The sequence below is a fragment of the Vulpes lagopus genome, chromosome 3 (assembly GCF_018345385.1).
Source record: "Vulpes lagopus strain Blue_001 chromosome 3, ASM1834538v1, whole genome shotgun sequence".
Classification (NCBI taxonomy): Eukaryota; Metazoa; Chordata; class Mammalia; order Carnivora; family Canidae; genus Vulpes; species Vulpes lagopus.
In genome coordinates this window covers 65,230,391-65,253,159 of record NC_054826.1, presented here as the reverse complement: position 1 = coordinate 65,253,159, position 22,769 = coordinate 65,230,391, and the positions used below count along the sequence as shown (strand labels likewise).

General features: G+C 36.0%; 1 protein-coding gene across 6 annotated transcripts in view; it reads right to left on the bottom strand.

Moving 5' to 3' along the window:
• MICU1 (mitochondrial calcium uptake 1) overlaps positions 1-22,769 on the bottom strand; it is a 248,469-nt gene that overhangs the window by 161,252 nt on the left and 64,448 nt on the right. For all 6 annotated transcript variants that reach the window (XM_041748273.1, XM_041748278.1, XM_041748275.1 and 3 more), the window contains one exon: positions 13,416-13,590. In XM_041748273.1, the coding sequence (XP_041604207.1) occupies positions 13,416-13,590 (175 nt within the window). The remainder of the gene's footprint in view (positions 1-13,415; positions 13,591-22,769) is intronic.

The window sequence follows — 22,769 nt, the reverse complement described above, 5'->3', positions numbered from 1 at the left end:
TACAAGATACATGTAGAACAACAATAACTTAAAAGTCAGTAATTTTCAGATTCAAAACCAGATTCCTGGGTTGCTACAAGTCCTTGAATTATACTGCTGAATATTAGTTTTAGTTTAAAACAATAGGCCAAGGAAAGTAATAGACTTTTCACATCCTTTTTATTTTTTTAAATTAATCTCACTATTTTTATTGTTCTGCTTGTACCTTAACTATGGCATAATGGATTTGCTACTTCAAAAGCTGGTAGAGCCAGTAACCCCAGTGTTATCTGCAGATGGTTTGAGGTACTTTTTATACTTGAAAGCATTTTCTTGTTTTCTACTGTTTGCTCTGAAAACGCAGGCTCTAAATGGCCAAAGAAAACACATTTTGGGGATCCCTGGGTGGCGCAGCGGTTTGGCGCCTGCCTTTGGCCCAGGGCGCGATCCTGGAGACCCGGGATCGAATCCCACATCGGGCTCCCGGTGCATGGAGCCTGCTTCTCCCTCTGCCTGTGTCTCTGCCTCTCTCTCTCTCTCACTGTGTGCCTATCATAAATAAATAAAATAAAATTTAAAAAAAAAAAAAAAAGAAAACACATTTTGTCTCATCATTCAGGAAAACTTCAAGGCATGCGTACAACAGTGTAGACAGGATGAAATGCAAGCAAGACAGTTCCAACTAGAGGCCTGGCCCTTCTGGCAGAGCACTTGGCGGTTCCTCCTCAGAAATCCCCATTTCTAATCTTTTCTGACAGCACAGTAGTCCTGACCCCCAAGGCTCTCCTTTGTGGCACCATCCTCTGTGGCTGTTGATTGCCCTTGGCCCCCCTCCCAGCCAGTCCCTCATACCACAGGACACCCCAGCCAAACACTCTTCTGCAGGAGCACAGAACAGATCCAGAGTCTGTTAAAGTTTAATATAGACATAATCCAGTACATACTTTCCTTTTTTCACTTAGCAATGTATCTTGGAGGTCACACCGTATTAAATGATATAAAACTGCCTCCTTTTAAGTGGTTATATTCAAAAGAATGTGAAAAAACTATTTTTATAAAGTGTTTGGAATACAGCATCTAAGATAAAAAAGGCTTAGGAGCTAAGATATATAGAAAACTGTATGATTTGGAGATAGGTAGCCTAGAGAAAAGATTTACTAATAGAATTATAATAGTTACGTTCAATCATTTACTTAAAGCATTCTTGAACTTCATGATATTAAGATAGTTCTCTTCAATAAAACCGCTGGTCCTGAAGCCAGTTCTAGGGTTTAATTTTGGTATAATACCTAAGGAAAATCAAGGTGATAATATCTTGAGGCCAAGTGAATGCAAGTGACAGTGAATCCCTGTGGGCCCTGATGTGAGAAATCATACATAGGCTTTGAATGAAGACTATAGTCAGACCTTGGAAAAGGTAGCATGCAGAAAGATCTTGTAAATAAATTAGTGTCTGGCACACTTTCTCTCAAGAGTTGATTTATAACACCCAATCTGTACCCCAACAGTTGTCCTACATGGTAGGGATTCCATCTCTTTCATCTAGTGAATTACTGGCCAGACATAATAACAATCATCTGTCATAAGATGGCCTCATGAAGTTCTATGCAATTCCAAACTCAGTGATACCAGTCTCGTTGAATAAAAAGCCAATTACTTTTTGGCAGCAAACTTAAGGAAATTGCCTAATCAGAGGAACAAAAAGAAAAGGGAATGAAAAAGAATGAAGATAGCTTAAGGAACTTATAGTACATCCTCAAATGGATCAAAATGTGCACCACAGAGGTCCTAGCAGTAGAAAGAATAAGAGAAAGGGGCAGAAATTTTTTTCAAAGAAATGATGACTGAAAACATCCCCAAACTGGGGAAAGAAACAGACACGCAGATGCAGGAAGCCTAAAGAGTTCTAAAAAAGATGAATCCATTGAAGCACAATGCAGAATTTTCTAGGAAAACAAAAGCTGAAGGAATTCATCAATACTAGATCAATCTTACAAGAAATATTAAAGGAAGGATGCCTGGGTGGGTCAGCGGTTGAGCATCTGCTTTTGGCTCAGGCATCCTGGAGTCCCTGGATCAAGTCCCACATCAGGCTCCCTGCATGGAGCCTGCTCCTTCCTCTGCCTGTGTCTCTGCTTCTCTCTATGTGTGTCTTTCATGAATAAATAAATAAAATCTTTAAAAGAAAATTAAAGCTAATTCCTAAACCTGAGATGCCTGGCTGGCTCAGTCAATAGAGCATGTGGCTCTTGATCTTCATCATAAGTCTGAGCCTCATGTTTGGTGTAGAGATTAATTAAGTAAATAATTTTTTTAAAAGGTAATTCCTGAACCAAAAGACACCAATATCAGAAAAACACATAAACATGTAAAACTCACTGGTGAAGGTAAAATGTATATTTAATTTCAGAATACTCTAATTTTGTAATGGTGATGTGTAAATAACTTCTAACTCTAGCATGAAGATTCAAAAAAAAAGTATTAAAAAGAACTACAAAACAAAGGATTATATGGGAAGAGAGGAAAAAATAAAGTAAGATGAAATCAGAGAGGGAGACAAACCATAAGAGACTCTAAATCATAAGAAACAAATTGAGGTTTGCTGGAAGGGAGGAGATGGGGGGATGGAGTAAACTGGGTGATGGGCATTAAGGAACCAAGTGATGTAATGAGCACTGGGTATTATGTAAGGCTGATGAATCACTAAATTCTACCTCTGAAACTAGTAATACATTATATGTTAAGTAACTGAATTTAAATGTAAAAAAATAAGTGTTTCAGAAAAATAAAAAAAAAAGAACTACAATAACCTGTTAATGGATAAACAATGTAAAAAGATAAAAATTGTGATATTAAAAACTAAAATATTGGGGATGAATAAATGTAGAGCTTTATATACATTAGAAGTTAAACTATTAGCAACTTAAAATACACTGTTATAAAATGTTTTCTGTAAGCCCCATGATAATCAGAAAGCAATTACCTAACTAGATACACAAAAGGTGAAAAGAAAAAAAACGAAGCACACTGCTATAGAAAATGATCAAATCACAAAGGAAGGGAATAAGAGAAAAAGAAAAGGATAAAGGAATTACAAACACTCAGAGAACAATTAAAAAGGGATGCCTGGGTGGCTCAGTAGTTGAGCATCTGCCTTCAGCTCAGGGAATGATCCCAGGGTCCTGGGATAGAGTCTGCATTGGGCTCCCCACAGGGAGCTTGCTTCTCCCTCTGCCTATGTCTCTGCCTCTCTCTCTCTGTGTCTCTCATGAATAAATAAGTAAAATCTTTAAAAAAAAATTAACAAAATGGCAATAATTAATGTCAATAATTACTTTAAATGTAATGGATTAAATTCTGCAAAGAACAGAATGGCAAAACAAAACAAAACAACAAAAAACAAAACCCAACTATTTATTGCATACAAGAGGCTGGCTTCACAGAGTGGGGGGTGCCTGAATGGCTTAGATGGTTAAGCATCTGCCTTTGGCTCAGGTCATGTTCCCAGAGTCCTGGGATCAACCCTCGCATCAGACTCCTTGCTCAGTGGGGAGGCTGCTTCTCCCTCTCCCTCTGCCTACCATTCTCCCTGCTTGGGCTCTCTGTCAGATAAATAGATAAAATCTTTAAAAAAACAAAACAAAAAACAAAACAAAACAAAACAACAACAACAAAAAAAAAAAACAAGAGGCTCACTTCGGGTTTTGGGAGACACACAAGCTGAGACAAAGTTGATGGGAAAAGATATTTCATGAAAATCGAAGCCAAAGAAAGCAGGAATAGCTATACTACCAAACAAAATACAATTTAAGCCAAAGACCATTACAAGAGACAAAGAAAAGAAGAATATAACATGGGATCCCTGGGTGGCGCAGCAGTTTGGCGCCTGCCTTTGGCCCAGGGCGCGATCCTGGAGACCCGGGATCGAATCCCACGTCGGGCTCCCGGTGCATGGAGCTTGCTTCTCCCTCTGCCTGTGTCTCTGCCTCTCTCTCTCTCTCTCTCTCTGTGACTATCATAAATAAATAAAAATTAAAAAAAAAATAACATAACAATGAAAGGTAAATTCATAAATAGAATATAACATTTCTAACTAGTTACGTATGGGACATGGAGAACCTAAATATATATAGCAAATGTGACAGAAGGGAAATACACACAGCAATACAATAACAGTAGGGGATTTGAACACCCCACTTTGAACAATAGACCATCCTGAGAGAAAATAAATGAGGAAACACTGGACTTAAAACTGTTAGACAAAATGAATTTTTAAAAAGATATTTACAGAACATTCCATTCAATTGCAGCAGAATACATATTATTCTCAAGCACACATGGAACATTCTCCAGAAGACACCATGTGTTAGGCCACAAGTCATAATAAATTTAAGAAGACTGAAATCATAATGAGCATATTTTCTGACCATAAGGCTATGTAACTAAAAAATCAATTACTAGAAGAATACTGCAAAATTTTAAAATGCATGAAGATTAAACATGTTCCTGAAAAACCAATGGGTCAACAAAGAAATGAAAAGAAAAATTTTAAAATATCATGAAACAAAGAAAAATGGAAACACAGCATATCAAATCTTACAGAATATAGCAAAAATCATTTCTAAGAGGGAAATTCATAGCAATAAACACCTATATTTAAAAAATAAAGATCTCAAATAAACAATTTACCTTACATTTCAAGGAACTAGAAAAAGAACAAATTAAGCTCACAGCAAAAAGTAGGAGATAATAAACAAAGTGGAATAGGGTGCCTGGACGGTTCAGTTGGTTAAGTTTCTGCCTTTGGCTCAGGTCATGATCCTAGGGTCCTGGGATCAAACTCTGAGGTAGGCTCCCCGCTCAGCAGGGAGTCTAGTTCTCCCTCAACCCCTCCTCCAACTCATGCTCTCTTGCACTCTCTCTCTCAAATAAATAAAAATAAAAATTTAAAAATCAAGAAAAAGATGAGTGTGGAAGAAAATTAAATAGGGAATAAAAGACAATAGAAAAGACCAATGATAATAAGAGCTAGTTTTTTTGAAAAGATAAAATAGATGTTTGGCTAGATTCATCAAGAAAGAAAAGGAGTATTAACTCCTTACTCAATATACGGTTTGGAAATAACTTTCTGTAGGTTATCCTTTCATTTAGTTGATGAGTTCCTTTGTCGTGCAGAAGCTTTTTCATTTGATAGAGTCCCATTTGTTGATTTTTCCTTGTTGCTTGTGTTTTTGATATCATAACCAAAAAGATCATTGGAAGATGAAAGATAAGTAGTGCTTCCACTATGTGTCCTTCTATAAGTTTCCTTCTAAGGAAAGGTCTATAAGCTTGATTGTTTTAGGTCTTACGTTAAAGAATTTAATTCCTTCGGGTTAATTCTGGTGAATGATTTCAATAAGGGTTCAATTTCATTTTCTGAATGTGCTTATAGTTTTCCAACACCATTTGTTGAAGAAACTGTCCTTTGACCATAGAGTATTCCTGGCTCCCTTGTCAAATATTAATTGACTGCATAGGTGGTGGTTTATTTCTGGGATCTCCATTCTGTGTCACTGGTCAATTTTTATGCAGAATACACTGTTTTAATATCGCTATGTAGTTTGATATCAGGAAGTGGGATGCTTCCAGCTTAGCTCTTTTTTCTCAGGTTCTTTTGTAGTTCCATAGAAATTTTAGGATTCCTTTCCTGTTAAAAATGTGAATAGAATTTTTACAGGTATTGTATTGAATGTACATACAGATGGCTTTGGGTAGTAAAAACATTTAAATGTCATTTATTGTTCTAATCCATGAACCCGGGATATCTTTTCATTTGCATGTGTCTTATATTTCTTTCATCAAAGACTTGTAGTTTTCATTGTATAAATGTTTCATTACCTTGGTTAAATTTATTCCTGTGTATTTTGTTGTTCTTGATGCTACTGTGAATAGAATAATTATCTTTATTTCTTTTTCAGATAATTCATTGTTAGTGTATAAAAACAATCATTTTTTTTTTGGTATGTTGATTTTATATCCTGCAACTTAGCTAATTTGTTGATCAGTTCCAACAGCTTTTTGATTGAGTCTTTGGGATTATCGTTATATATGATCATATGATCGGCAGATAATAACAATCTTCCTTCTTTCTTTCCTATTTGGATGCCTTATACTTCTTTGTCTTTCCGAACTGCTCTAGGTGGAACTTCCAGTACTATGTAGTAAAAGTGTTTAGAGTGGGCATCCTTGTCTTTTTTCTCATTACAGAGGAAAAGATTTCAACCTTCCTGTGTTCAGTATGATGTTAGCTGTAGGTTTGTTATATAGTGCCTTTCTTAAGTTGAAGTATGTTTCTTCTATACCCAATTCATTCAGGTCTTTAGCACACAAAAAAAGATGTTGTATTTTGTCAAATTCAAGGAATTCATACAATAAAAAAAAAATCTGATTTTAAAGTGGGCAGATGATCTGAATAGATATTTTTTTCAAAGAAGATATACAGATGACCAACAGGTTCAGCGAAAAGTGCTCAACACCATTAATCAGGAAAATGAAAATCAGAACCAGAATGAGGTATCACTTCACACTTATCAGAATAGCTAAAATTAACAATAGAAGAAACAAGTGTTTACGAGGATGTGGACAAAAAGGTACCTTTGTGCACTGATGGTAGGAATGCAAACTGGTGCACCCACTATGGAAAACAGTATGGAGATTCCTCAAAAACTTAAAAACAGAACTGCCATATGATCCAGTAATTCCACTACTGAGTATTTACCCAAAGAAACAAAAACACTAATTTGAAAAGATATATACCCCTATTTATTGCAGCATTATTTGCAAAAGCCAAAATATGGAAGGAACCCAGGTGTCCGTTAATAGACAAAAAGGTAAAAAGGAGGTAGTATATAACATGGATGGTTCTAGAGGGTAAAATGTTAAATGAAAATAAGTCAGAAAAAAAAAAAAAAAAAAAAAGAAAATAAGTCAGAAAAAGACAAACACCATATGATTTTGCTTATGTGTGGAATATAAGAAACAAAAAACTAGCAAAGGAAATAAAGACAAAAACCAGACATTTAGGGAATCCCTAGGTGGCTCAGCAGTTTAGCGCCTGCCTTCAGCCCAGGGTGTGATCCTGGAGACCCAGGATCGAGTCCCACATCAGGCTCCCTGCATGAAGCCTGCTTCTCCCTCTACCTATGTCTCTGCCTCTCTCTCTCTCTGTCTCTCTCTCTCTCTCTCTGTGGGTCTTTCATGAATAAATAAATACAATCTTAAAAAAAACAAACAAACAGATATTTAGGACACCTGGGTAGTTCAGTTGGTTAAGTGTCTGAGTCTTGATCTCAGCTCAGGTCTCAATCTCGTGAGGTTAAGCCCCACATTGGGCTCCATACCGGGTGAGGAGTCTACTTTAAAAATCAACCAAACAAAAAATTCAGACTCTTAAGTATAAAGAACTGGTGGTTACCAAAGAGGAAGGGAATGGGGAGATGGGTTAAACAAGCGATGGGGATTAAGGACTGCAAGTGTGATGATGATAACTGGATGATATATGGAACTGTTGAATCACTATACTGTATACCTGAAATCAGTATAACACTGTATGTTAATTAGGTGGAATTAAAAACTTTAAAAGCCAAAAGAAAAAAAAAGCGAAAACGAAAACAAAAAATCCTACAAAAACCAATTCAATTTAATGGGCAGACTGAATTAAAAAGCCATTTTTCCAAGGAAGACATCCAAATGATCAATGGACACGTAAAAAGGTGCTTGGTGCTCAACATCACTAATCATCAGGAAAATGTAAATCAGGTCAGCCCTGGTGGCTCAGCGGTTTAGCGCCGCCTGCAGCCTGGGATGTGATCCTGGAGATCTCGGATCGAGTCCCATGTCAGGCTTCCTGTATGGAGCCTGCTTCTCCCTCTGCCTGTGTCTCTGTCCCTCTCCCCCTCTGTCTCTATGAATAAATAAAATCTTAAAAAAAAAAAAAAGGAAAATGTAAATCAAAACCACAAGGAAATAGAACCTCACACCTGTTAGATAGGATCAAAAAGAGAAAAGATGGGTGCCTGGGTGGTTCAGCTGATTGGGCCTCTGACTCTTGGTTTCAGCTCAGGTCATGATCTCAGGGTTGTGAGATCGAGTCCTGCATCAGGCTTCATATCCAGTGGGGAGTCTGCCTGAAGATTTTCTCCCTCTGTGCACATGCACACACACATACTCTCTCTCTCTCAAATAAATAAATACATTGGGATCCCCAGGTGGCTCAGCGGTTTGGCGCCTGCCTTCGGCCCAGGGCATGGTCCTGGAGTCCCGGGATCAAGTCCTGTATCCGGCTCCTTGCATGGAGCCTGCTTCTCCTGCTGCCTGTGTCTCTGCCTCTCTCTCTCTGTCTCTCATTAATAAATAAATAAAATCTTTAAAAATAAATAAATACATACATACATACATACATCTTTAAAAAAAAAAAAAAGCTTAAAAAAAAGAGAGAGAAAAGAGGACCAGTCGGGTGGCTCAGTGTGTTAAGTATCTGCCTTCAGCTCAAGTCATGATCCTGGGGTCCTAAAACTGAGTCCCATGTTGGGGTCCCTGCCCACCCACCCTCTCAGTGCCCCCTCCCCAATAAATAAATACAATATTTAATTAAAAAGAGAGTAAAAAAAAAAGAGAGTAGAGATAACAAGTGTAGGTGAGGATATGGAGAAAAGGGATCCTTTTTGCACTGTTGGTGGAAATGTAAATTGGTTCAGCGTCTATGGAAAGTAGTATGGAAGTTCCTTAAGACATTAAAAATAGAACTACCACATCTTCCAGAAATCTCACTTTTGGGTATATATTCAAAGAAAATAAAATCAATATCTTGAAGAAATATCTGTACTCCCATGTTCATTACAGCATTATTCACAATAGCCAAGATATGGAAACAACTAATACGTGTCATGGAATCTCTCAGGACTCCAAAACAAAATTTTTTTTAAGATTTTATTTATTTATTTGAGAGAGAGAGAGAGATCATGAGCAGGGGAGAAGGGCAGAGGGAAAAGCAGACATCCCAGAGCAGGGAGCTTGATGTGGAACTGGATCATGTCCTGAGTCAAAGGCAGACTAACTGACTGAGCCACCCAGGTGTCCCAAAACAAATTTTGAAAAAAAAGAACAAAGTTGGAGGACTACATCCTGATTTAAAACATACTACAAAACTAGTCATCAAAAGAACATATAGACCATTGTAATAGAATATAGAGCTAGAAATAAACCCTCACATACCTGGTCAATGATTTTTGACAAGGGAGCCACAACCATTTAATGGAAAAAGAATAGTTTTTTCAACAAACAGTGCTGGGAATATTGGTATCCACATGCCAAAGAATGAAGCTGAACCCTTATCTAACTCCATATTAAGAAATTAACTTGAGGGGTGCCTGGGTAGCTCAGTTGGTTAAGCAAGCGTCCAACTTGTGATTTCAGCTCAGGTCGTGATCTCATGGATTATGGTACTAATCCCGGCGACTGTCTCTGCGCTCAGTGTGGAGTCTGCTTGTTCTTCTCTCTTCCCCATACCCCTCCCTTCCTACTCTCATGTGCTGACCTGCTCTCTCTCTCTAAAATAAATAAATAAATCTTTAAAACAAATTAACTTGAATTGGATCAAAGACCAAAATAGAAGACCTAAAACTATATTACTTATGGAAGAAAACATAGATGGAAATCTTCACATTAGATTTGGCAATGATTTCTTGGGTATGACACTGGAGGCACAAGGAACAAAGAAAAAAAAAGACAAAGTGCATTTCATGAAATTTTAAAAATTGTGTGCATCAAAAGATAATGTCAATAGAGTAAAAAGGCAATTATATAATGAGATGAAATAATTGCACATGATATATCTGTTATGGAGTTAACAAATAGATCATATGGAAAACTCATAAAACTTAATAATTAAAAAAATACAATAACAGAGTTAAAAAACTGGCAAAGGATGTGAACAAATATTTCTCCAAGGAAGAAATATGACTGACTACTAGGCACATGCAAAGTTGTTCAACATCACACTGATCATTACAGAAATGCAAATGAAAACTATACTGAGATATCACTTCACATCTGTTAGGATGGCTAATATAAGGATAGAACATAGCAAGCACTGGCAAAGATATGAAAAAAGTAGAACCCTTGCTGGTGGAAATGTAAAATGGTATATTACTGTGAAAAACAGTATGGAGGTTCCATAAGAAAATTAAAAATAGGATTAGCATATGATCTAGCAATTTCACTTCTGGGTACATACCCAAAAGAACAGAAAGCAAGGTCTTCAATAGATATTTGTTTACCTATGATCACAGTATCATTTTTCACAACAGCTACAATGTGGAAGCAACTCAAGTATCCATTAGAGGATAAGTGCAAGAACAAAATGTGGTATATACATACCCTGGAATATCCCTCAAAAATAAGGAAATTCCAACATATGCTAAAACATGATGAACCCTGAAGACATTACACAAAGTACAATAAGCCAAACACAAAAATACAAAAACTGTATGATTCCACTTGTATGAGGTTCTTTTAATATTCAAATTCAGAGAGAAAGCAGAATGGTGGTTGCTAGGGGCTGGGGGAAGGGGTAGTAAAGAGTTATTTAATGGGTACAGATTTTCAGTTTTATAACATGCAAACAATTATGGAAATGATAGGTGGTGACACTCTGTGATTAAATGTATACTTTAAAGATGGTTAACATGATAAATGTGATGTTTTAACTACTTTACCACCACACACACACACACACACATACAAAAAAAAAAAAAAGAGGGGAAGAAAAGGAAGAGACCCCAGGAAAGTAGGGGAAGAACTAATGAAAAAAATATAAAAGAACAGTTATAAGATAAACAGTACAGATTGTGAGATCCAAGATACATTTAAGAAGAGTTCCAAGAGAAAAGAAATGGCCATGAAGCAATACTGAAGCAGTGTGTAAGACTTTTTTAGAATTCAGGACTTGATGTGCTAGAGGAAACAATAAAATTAAAAATTAAAAAATTAAAAATAACTCAAATGAAACAAGATAGAAGAATATAAATATTAAATAAAAGAGAGAAGTATGTACAATGATAGTATAACATAAACTGAGTGATAGGACTGTCCTAACTCTCTGCACCTGAGAATTTTTTTTAAATTAAAAATAAAACACACAAAAGAACCAGGCTATGCATAGCATTAATAAATTACAAATTAAAGACAATAGTCTACCTCCGAAAAAGAGAAAAAAATAGGATTTGGGAAAGTATATAGCAACGTACTTTATATATTCATTTTGTTTCTTTAAAAAAAAACTGAAGTGGGGCACATAGGTGGCTCAGTGGTTGAACATCTGCCTTTGGTTCGGGTTGTGATCCTGGGGTCCTGGAATCAAGTTCCGCATCAAGGTCCCCACAGGGAGCCTGCCTCTCCCTCTACCTATGTCTCTGCCTCTATGTGCCTCTCATGAATAAATAAAATCTTTAAAGAAAAAAAACTGAAGCAAATATAGTCAAATGTTAAAACCTGACAAAAATCAATGTCATATACATGTATGTTCATTATAGTAGTCTATTTTTTTCTTTCTGAATATTTGAAATATTACACAAAAATCAAGACAACATAAAAGGACAAAGCCAAAGAGTTTAAGTGCGAGGTGAGGATGTCAAAGATAGCCTGTAGAGACTGGAGCAGCTTGGTATAGCAGGGAAAGAATGAAAGGCAAAAACCAAGCAAACAAAAAAACCCAAAAGCCAAACCAAAACAAACCAAAAAAAAAAAAAAAAACCACAAGAGAAAACAACACATGCTAAAAAATGCAATTTATTATTTTATTAAAGATGGAAAGATCCTTAACATGTCTATGTATACTATATAATCAGTGAAAAAGCAAAGAGCAACTGAGGAAATTGGACAGAGGAAAAAATAAGTGTTGAAACAGGTTGTTGGGAAACAGGATAACATGTGGAACAATTATCCTTGAATAGAAAAAACACCGGTCTTCTACTGAGACTTTAATGAAAGAAGAATGATTTCAGAAATAGGTTAGAAAGGTTTTATAGCCATGGGAGTTACAAATTAAGTAAATTACACTTATCAGGCTTTCATTTCTTTCTGGGAAGTATGATATATAGTCACTGCTAAGCAGGAAACAGGAGAAGAAAATGGAAAGTTCAAAAATAAATGCTTATTTGGGCAATTTTATCTCTATTTTGTAAAATGGAAAGTTTGACTAAAAATGAAAGTGCTGGTACCAGATAAATTGAAATTTTACTCAAAATCACTCAGGGCAAAAGATTAAATAAATGTATCATTGTGGAAATACCAGGATAGTTGACAATTAACTTGTAATATATAGTTTTTGTTCAAATTTACCTCAACTAGAAATGGAATTAAGAAATAAAAAGACATATTTAATAACTTGATCCAAACAAAAAAATGATCCAAATTTCTCAAAGGAACTCTTCTTGCAAATATACACCATACGAACACACAACACAGAAATAACTCAAATTATCATGTTGTAATTAGCTACATTTTAGCAAATGAAGTCAATTCCCTAAACTTGAACATTAACCTGCAAAATGTCTAAGAAATTCATCCTTTTGACTTTTCATCACTCATGCCTCCTGAATTCAAATGCTCATCATCATAAGCATTACTACACTGGAATTGAAATTTTTCTGAGGCAGACTTCTATAAAAAGCAGATTGTATTAAAGATATAAAATGTTGAGGTCATTCAAAGTTTCTATTATCATCAAAATTAGTTGAATTTTTTGAAAATATTTGTTTTTGTTTTTTTTTTTTGCCCAAGTCTATTTTATTTTTTTTTAATTTTTTTATTTATTTATGATAGTCACAGAGAGAGAGAGAGGCAGAGACACAGGCGGAGGGAGAAGCAGGCTCCATGCACCGGGAGCCTGATATGGGATTCGATCCCGGGTCTCCAGGATCGCGCCCAGGGCCAAAGGCAGGCGCCAAACCGCTGCGCCACCCAGGGATCCCTTTTGAAAATATTTGTATATTTCCGAAGAGATGTTATTCTGCCTTTACAACTTGGCATCATAAATCAGTTGTACCAAAGATTCAAAATACCCAAGAACATCTAGCATCAGAAAGGTCTGGAAAGCAAGAATCAACTAAAGTAGTTGCATTAAAAGAGGGAAGAAAATATATGCAAATCCTGATTACCAATCTAGATCTTCACTAGCTCCATTAACTTCACATTTCAAGAGTACATTTGCCTTAGAACATGATAGAAAATAGCAGAGAGGTGGTATCTGCAAAGAGAATATCAATCATCTGAAATAAATGATAAAAGAGACCCAACCAAAAAAAAAGAAAAGAAAAAAAAAAGAGACCCAACCACATTATTCTAATTTAGAATTAAAAACAGTTCTGATTAATTTATAAGATTGTGTTCCATACTTTTCTGTCTCTGAATCCAGAACGTTTCTTCTTTTTCTCTTCCTGATGAGGCTCAAGACAAACACCTGCAGCCTTTTTTTCATGGTTACCAACTTCCCCTTCATCTTTATTCTTCCCTTTATCACCAAGTTCATTCTTTAGGTTGTTTACAGATGGTGGAGATTCTGCAAGGGCCCTGGATATTAAAAAAAAAAAAAATTGCATTATTCAAGAAATAAGATTTTCATATAGTTTTGTAGAAGTAACAGCAATGATAATTTGTGAAAACTTCTACATGAAGAGGTTCCTCAAAAAGTTAAAAATAGAACTATCATATAATCCAAGCAATCCCATTTCTGGTTATATCCGAAAGAAGTGAAAGTAGAGTCATGAAGAGATTTTTGTGCATTCACATTAACAGCAGCATTACTCACAACAGCTAAAATGTTTGAAGCAACTGAGATGTCCACCGATAAATCAGTGAATAAAGATAATGTGGTATATACATACAATAGAATAATATTCAGCCTTAAAAATAAAGGATCTGATACTAAAAGCACAGGCAACAAAAGAAAAAAAGAGACAAGCAGGATTACACAAAACTAAAGAGCTTCAGGACAACGAAAGAAACAATAAAATAAAAGAGCAACCTATGGAAAGGGAGAAAATATTTGCAAACCATATATTTAACAAAGGGCTAATATTCAAAACACATAGAGAAAAAAAAACACATAGAGAACTCCTCTAACATTATGGCAAAACAAACAAACAAAACTCAAATAACCTGATTTAAAAATGGGCAAAAGAAGTGAACAAACATTTCTCAAAAAATACATAAATAGCCAACATATATATGAAAATATGCTCAACATCAGTAATCATCAGGGAAAGGCAAACTAAAACTGCCATGGGATATCACCTTACATCTGGTAGGACAGCTTTAATTTAAAAAAAAAAAAAAAAAAAAAGATTACAAGTGTTGGTGAGGATGTGGAGAAAAGGGATCCCCGGTACACTGGTGGTGGAAATGTAAATTGAAACAGCCACCTTGGAAAACAGGATGGAAGATCCTCAAAAAAACTAACAACAGAAGTGCAATATGATTCAGCAATCCCACTTTAGATATATCCAAAGGAACTGAAATCAGGATCTCAAGGAGATATCTATATTCCCATGTCCACTGCAGCATTATTCACCATGGCCAAGACAGGGAAACCACGTAAATGCCTATCAGTCAACAAATAATTAAAATGTGTGTGGCACAGAAATACACTTGCATGCAAAACGGAATACTCTTCAGCATTAGAAAAAGGAAGGAAATCTTGCCATTATGACAACACAGATGAACCTATGCTAAGTGAAATAAGCCAGACAAAGAGAACAAGTACCCAGAGGCAGACACTCAACCTCTGAGCCACCTAGGTGTCCCAATCGTACGGTTTTTATTCTGTTTCTTGTTGATGTGATGTATCATGTTGATTTGCTAATATTGAAGTATCCTTGCATACTAGGAATAAATTCTGCTGATCTTGGTGAATGAGTTTTTCAATGATTGTTGGATGCGGTTTGCTAATATTTTGTTGAGGATTTCTGTGTCTATGTTCATTGATATATAAAAATCTGTTGCATTTCTGTACACTAATAATAAAGTAGCAGAAAAAGAAATTAAGAAAACGATCCCATTTACCACTGCAGCAAACATAATAAAAAACACCTAGAAATAAATTTAACCAATGAGGTCAAAGATCTGTACTTTGAAAAATATAAAACAGTGATGAAAGAAACTGAATGTGAAACAAACAAATGGAAAGACAGTCCATATTCATGGATGGGGAGAACAAATATTGCTAAAATGTCCATACATCCCAGGACAATCTACAGATTTAATGCAATCCCTATCAAAATACCAACAGTATTTTTCCCAGAACTTGAACAAATAATTCCAAAATCTGTATGAAACCACAAAACATCCCAAATAGCCAGAGCAATCTTGAAAAAGAAGAGAACTGGAGTTATTTATCCTAATCCCAGATTTCAAGATACATTACAGGACCACTAGGCGCCTGGGAAGCTCACTCAGTTAAGTGTCCAACTCTTTCTCCCCCATTCCTACCCCCAAATTGAACTCTTGATCTCATCTCAGTCTTGATCTCAGGGTCATGAGTTCAAGCCTCATGTGGGACTCCATAGTAAGAAAAAAAGACATACTACAAAGTTGTAGTAATCAAAACACTATGGTCCTGACACAAAAACAGACACATATATCAACAGAACAAAGATCCCAGAAATAAACCCATAATTATATGGCCAATTAATTTACAACAGAGGAAAGAATATGCAATGGGAAAAAGTCTTTTCAACAAAAGGTGTTGGGAAAACAAGACAGCTCCATGGAAAAGAATGAAACCAAAGTACTTACACTATACAAAAAAATAAACTCCAAATGGATCAGAGACCTAAATGTGAGACCTGTAGCAAAAGTTTCTAGATATGGAAGAAACCCAACTGTCCATCAATAGATGAATGGATAAAGAAGATGTGGTGTATACACATACAATGGAATATTCCTCCGCAATACAAAAGAATGAAATCTTGCCATTTACAACAATATGGATCAATCTAGAGGGTATAAAGGGTAAAATGCTAAATAAAATAAATCAGTCAGAAAAAGACAAATGCCATATTATTTCACTCATATGGGGAATTTAAGAAACAAAACAAATGAACAAAAGAAAAAAAAAAGACTCTTAAATACAAAGAACAAACTAATGGCTGCCAGAGGGGAGTGGGCAGATGAGTAACATGAGATAAAGGGGATTAAGAGTATACTTATTGTGATGAGCACTGAGTGTATGTGCTGTTGAAGTGAGCACAATGTGATGAGCACTGAGTAACATATAGAATTGTTGAATCACTATATTGTACACATGAAACTAATGTGTATGTAAACACTGTACATAAATTATACTGGAATAATAATTAAAACTTTAAAAAAAAGGGAGAAAGATTGGACACTATTCTTCCAATCATCCAGAGTTCCCAACCCAGTGCCTTATACAGAGAAAGCAGGCAATGTGGCTATGGCTGATTATGGAACAAAAATGGAAATCCTTATCTATATTGACCAGAAAGGGATTGGAAAAATATATGCTGGGATTAAAGTACAATATGAGAAAATTCTTAATGCATTCCTTTTACGTAACTATTTAAAGAATATAAAAACCAATAGTTATTTCACTTACTTATAAATAGTATTTTATGCATGTTAACAAAGGCAAAACAGTATTTGAATTTATAAGTAAGAAAAATAACTTTTTAAAAAGGTTAAATCCTAAAAATAAACAATTTTTAAAAAATATTTTATTTATTTATTCATGAGAGACACAGAGAGATGGCAGAGACATAAGCAGAGGGAGAAGCGGGCTCCTTGCAGGGAGCCCACTACAGGACTCAATCCCAGAACGCCAGGACCACGCCCTGAGACAAAGGCAGACGCCCAACCGCTGATCCACCCAGGTATCCCAAAATAAACAAATTTTTTAAAAGCAACAAGAAACTAACTCACTATAGGTTTTCCCACCTGGTTCAAAATCAATCTTTTGACCACAGTTCAAATTTCCTTTCAACCTTGACCCCAAGTGATCAAGGCTGGATCATTTCCCTGTTTTATTTCCTTCTGAAGAGTTTGTGGAATCAAATGATGATGGGCTGATAAAGTGAAGACCTAAAGTATTTATTCACAAAGAAAAGATTTCTTCATTCAAATGCCGTGGGAGCTACACTAGTTGCTAAGATAAATATAGTAAGACTGTCTCTGTCATCAAGAAAGTCACAGTAAATAGGGAAAACAGATAAGCCAACTGATAAAGAATATATAAGGACAAAGAATAGGTTCAGGAAAAGCCTCCTGGAAAGAGTGACTCTAACCTGATTTCTCAAAAACCTTAGGTTCTAAAAAAGAAAATCTATAGACATTCAATATCATTTGGTATACCAGAAACCCTCCTAACCACACTGCTTTATTCAGTCCAATTAATTGAATGGCATTCATAATTTCTTCTGAAAAACATACAGGCTGATATCCCGTGATACTCTGAATGCTGCTTATATGTAGTAGGCAGGTTACACCCTATTATACCCCTGCAACTTTTAACATCTTAAGAATTGCACACTTCCAAGAGTCACTTTGTCTTTTCCCTATTTTATTCCTGATAGTTGACTCCACTGTGGTAATGATATAATAATACAGTGATTTAAACATTATAGAACCGATGACATATAATGATGTATAGAAAGAAGACTTCTGTTTTCAACCCCAATGGAGTAACTACACTTAGATTTGCCTTCCTAGAGTGGGGAAAAATACAGAAAATCTAACAAATATATAAAACATTTTAAGATACTGAACAATAGACAGCAACTATCTGAAAAAAAAGTAGGTCTATAGTTGTCCTGAAATTCTACTTGGAGACATTTTCCAGATCAGGAACAGGATCCCAAGCAATATAAGAGTGACCATGCTAAGTTGAGGCCATAGTTTGGAGAGGCTGAGGTGACTGGGATTGGTGGGCAAAAGGACCAGAGAGGAGGAAATACACAAAGAAAAAGTTCCATGAACCTAATGGAGCCTCCCTTGTTAATATTAAACAGTACACTCTTAGGATTAAAGTATCCAATATTAGACAAGAAACAATTACCAAAGAGCTATAGGTCAAATAATTTCTAGCATTCACAAGCAGGAAGTGTTCAAGCTGTGACAAATCACTGAACACTCAAGGCATTTAGTAAACACAACAGATGGGTCCTGTCTTATTAGTAGGGCTGACTTAGCCCTAGAGCAAAGGATACTCTATCTAAACCATGCTGGGGGGAAAAAAAAGTTTAAAAACAAGTTCCAGCTGATCAAATAGATTCTCCAATAAGTTAACTACCTGTCAGTACAAAAATCAATATACTTTTAAAGGAAAAAAAAATCCAGACACTCAAAAAGTTAACCTACACAATGAAAAATATGTAATAAAGTCATGGATGGATGTCAGCAAGATGGTGGAATAGGAAGTCCCAGGTTTTGTCTACCACAGAAACACTGATTTAGCAACAATGTACAGATCAAAGTACCTTTAGGAGATTCCCAAAATCTGGTTAAGCAGCAGTAATGCACCAGGAAAACATGATGCCAAAAACAGACACATGGAAATGGGTAAGAGAAGCAATTTCACTCTACCCATGTCAGTCCCTCCCCCAAGCAGTCACAGCTCAGTACCAGGAGAGAATGCTCTAGCTCACAGTTTCTCACTCCAGGGAGGAATGAGAATGGAAGGGTGTTCAACATTCCAGCTATTCAGAGGGCTACTCAAGGGACTGGTTTCTGTTCACCTCACTTGGAGTGCTGATGGAAGATAGCATTTTTGCATTCCTGAGGGTAGATAAGAAAAAAGAAAAGTGGGAGGTGATTTGCACAGCTTAGAGTTGCAGAGTTGGCACAGCTTAGCACAATTAGGGGAAGGGACAAAACAAGTCTTCTCCCTCAGGAGGGAGGGAAGAAAGTGGAAGGTGTGCCTGGCATTCTAGTTTTTTTAGAAGACTGCCTGAAATACTGGCATGCACCTCGCCTGACCTGGGGTGGTAATGGGGAGCTGGCCAACTTTGGATGCCTGGCGGCTGATGAGAGGAGTAGGTGGCTGGCTGCTAAGCACAGAGAACTTGCAGTGCTGCAGATAAACACCAGAGGGAGCAAGATCTCAAAAGCTCTTGAATAAGAAACCTGCAAAAGCTTCTCCAACTGAGAAACTGCCCGCGCAGACCCAGAGGAGCTGTATCCTTTCCCAAAAGTTTTAGAGGCACCATAATCTGTAACTGGGGTGATTGCTGAGGGTCTTCCTCTGTATGAAGCTAATCTATAAAAATCAAGATATGTGGTTGATTCTTCAAAAATGTGAATCTTAACACAAAGTTGCAAGATGCGTGAAGAAACAGAAATGTGGCCCAGAGGAGCAATATAAATCTCTGGAAACTGAACCTAAAGAAATAGAGATATTTATTACTTGAAAAAGAATTCAAAATATCCAAAATAAAGATCCTCTCTAAGCTCAAGAAAACACTGCATTAAAAAATTACTATCCAGAGAGATAAAAAAAGCAAATTCTGGAGCTGATGAGTGCAATTACAGAATCGAAAAATTCACTAGGGTGGCTCAAAAGCAGACTCAATCAAGCAGAAGATAAACTCAAAGGTAAACTCAAAGACAGATCATTTGATATTATCCAGTCAGAGGAACAAAACACAAAAGAAGCCTAAGAGACTTACAGAATAAGGTCAAGAAAACCAATGCATACATGAAGGAGAAGGAAGAGAAAGAAAGAGGTTAAAAAAAAGTTCACTGAAAGAAAATATGGCAAAAAAAAACCTTGAACACCTGAAAACTCAGATTTGGGAAAGTTAATGGACTTCCAGACTGAAGAAGCTCAACAGACTTCTAAGATGAGGAACCCAAAGAAATGCACAGCAAGACACATTATAATCAAATTGCCAAAAAGTCAAAGACTAAGGGAGAATTTTTAAATTAGCAGGGGAAAAGTGACTCATCATGTACAAGGGGATCCCATAAAACTCTGAGACCTTATAGGCCATAAAGAAATAGGATGAAATATGGAAAGTGCTGAAAGAAAAAACTGCCAACCAAAGGTACTATATCTGGTAAAACTGTCCTCTAGAAATCAAGGAGAAAGAAAGATGTTCCCAGATAAACAATGCTAAGGAAGTTCATACTACCAAACCTGCATTACAAAAAAAAAAAAAAATGCTAGAGGAAGTTCTTCAAGTTGAAATACATTATACTGCAACATGAAAGCATATAAAGTATAAATCTCATCAATGAAGGCAAATACATGGACAAATACAGAATACTGTTGTCCTATAATGATGTGTAAATCTCTTTAAATTCTACAAAAGAAATTCAAAAATCAAACATTAAAAAAGCCTTAATCATAAAAAATGTTAATGGATACACAATATAAAAGATGTAACTTGTGACATCAGTACCATAAAGAGAAAGGAAGGAATAAAATTACAGAATATTTTTATGTGGCTGAAGTTAACTTGTTTTGTGCTTTTTCAAAATAACACATTTTGAGAAGAAAAAAAAAAGTAACATCATTTGTTATTTGACCCTCCTTTTATACTGGCCATCAACTAGAACAGTCAGCAATTAGTGATGGTCTTTTCCGCAAGATCTTCGCAAGTTTTACAGATTCATATTAATAATTATGATAATTAGTTTTCTTTATCCTTATCTGAAAGTATATTTTGCATTAAAGTACATTATCAAAGCAGTTTTTTATTAAGATATAACTAATGATAATTTTGTAAGTTTAAGGCATACAATGTATTGATTTGATACTTATCTGTATCAATCTGCCACCACTGTATTAGCTAAAACCTCCATTACATCACATAATTATAATTTTTGAGTGAGAACATTTAAGATTTAGTCTATTAGCAATTTTCAAGTATACAATACTGTATTATTAACTGTAATCACAACACTATGTATTAGACCCCAGAACATATATTCTGACTGCAGGCTGTATTCTGACCAACACCTCCCCAACTCCCCAACCCCCCAACCACCAGCCTCTGGAAATCACTGTCTTAATGACTGTTGCTATCAGTTCAGGTTTTTGAAATTTCACATATAAGTGATACCATACGATAGTATATTTATTTCTGTGTCTGATTTATCTCAGTAGCAGAATGCCTTCAAGGTCCATCAATGTAGATGTAAATGGCAGGATTTCCTTCTTTCCAAAGCTGAATAATATTTGTGAGTGTGTGTGTGTGTAGCAAATCTTCTTTACACATTCATCTCTTGAAGGACAGTTAGGTTGTCTCCGTATCTTCACTTTTGTGAATAACGCTGAATTAAACATGGGAGTCCAGATATCACTTCAAGATCCTGTTCTCATTTCCTTGGGAATGGTGGATTATATGGTATTCTATTTTTAGAATATTTTCTATTTTCAGGTTCCTGAAAAACCTCCATGTTGTTTTCCAAAGTGGTTAAGTCAGTTTACATTTCTAGACATCTAGATTCCTATTTCTAGACAAGGATTCCTATTTCTAGACATCTATACCAAAATTGTTATGCCTTATTTTGAGACTAACCATTCTCATAGGTATGAAGTGATATCTTTTTACGGTTTTGATTTGCATTTCCCTGATGATTAGTGATGTTGAGCACCTTTTCATGCGCCTGTTTGGCCATCTGGATGTCTACTTTAGAAAAACATCTATTCAGGTCCTCTGTTCATTTTTTAATTAGATCATCTGTTTTTACACTTTTGAGCTGTAAGCTTTATATATTTTGGATATTAATCTCTTAACTGACATATGCTCTGCAAATATTTTTTCCCATCCATAGGTTGCCTTTTTGTTTTATTTCCTTTGCTGTGCACAAGCTTTTTTTTTTTTTTTTAAAGATTTGATTTATTTATTCATGGGAGACACTGAGAGGTAGAGACACAGGCAGAGGGAGAAGCAGGCTCCATGCAGGGAGCCCGACATGGGACTCGATCCCGGGTCTCCAGGATCACAGCCTGGACTGAAGGTGGTGCTAAACTGCTGAGCCACCAGGGCTGCCCTGTGCACAAGCTTTTTAAATTAATGTAGTCCCACTTGCTGATTTTACTTTTGTTGCTTGTCCTTTTGTTATCCAAAAAATAGTTCCAAAACCAATGTCAAGAAGCTTTTCCACTAAGTTTCCTTTACTTCCCCCCCCCCAAGTGTGTACTTTGGGGTCTTATGTTAAAGCATTTAATCCATTTGAATTATTTTTTGTGAATAGGGTAAGATAGGGATCCAATTTCATTCTTCTGCACTTGTTATCCAGCTTTCCCAATAATATTTACTGAAATGACTGTTATCTTACCATCTTACTATTCTTGGCTCCCTGTCAATATTAAGTGACCACATATGTAGTTTATTTCTGGGATCTCTAGTCTGTTCTATTGATCTACGTGTGTTTTTAAGCCAGTATCATACTGTTTTCATAAATATAGATTTGGCCTATAGTTTGAAATCAGGAAGTGGGATGCCTCTAGCTTTGCTCTTCTTTCTCAGGATGGCTTTGGCTATGCATTCATGGTCTTTTGTGTATCCGTTATAGGTTTATAGTAATGTAACTATGAGGTTCATATATAACACCTATGTATATAGCAGTCTATTTTAAGTTGCTTGTTGTTTAAGTTGCAATACATTCTAGGAGCTCTCTCAACAATGTAGGCTGCATGCACCCTCTTATTGTGACTGGGTTGCAACTGCTATGGGTGCATTGGTGGATGAGGCTGATCCCAGCCTGCCAGGCTTAGAGGCCAGTCT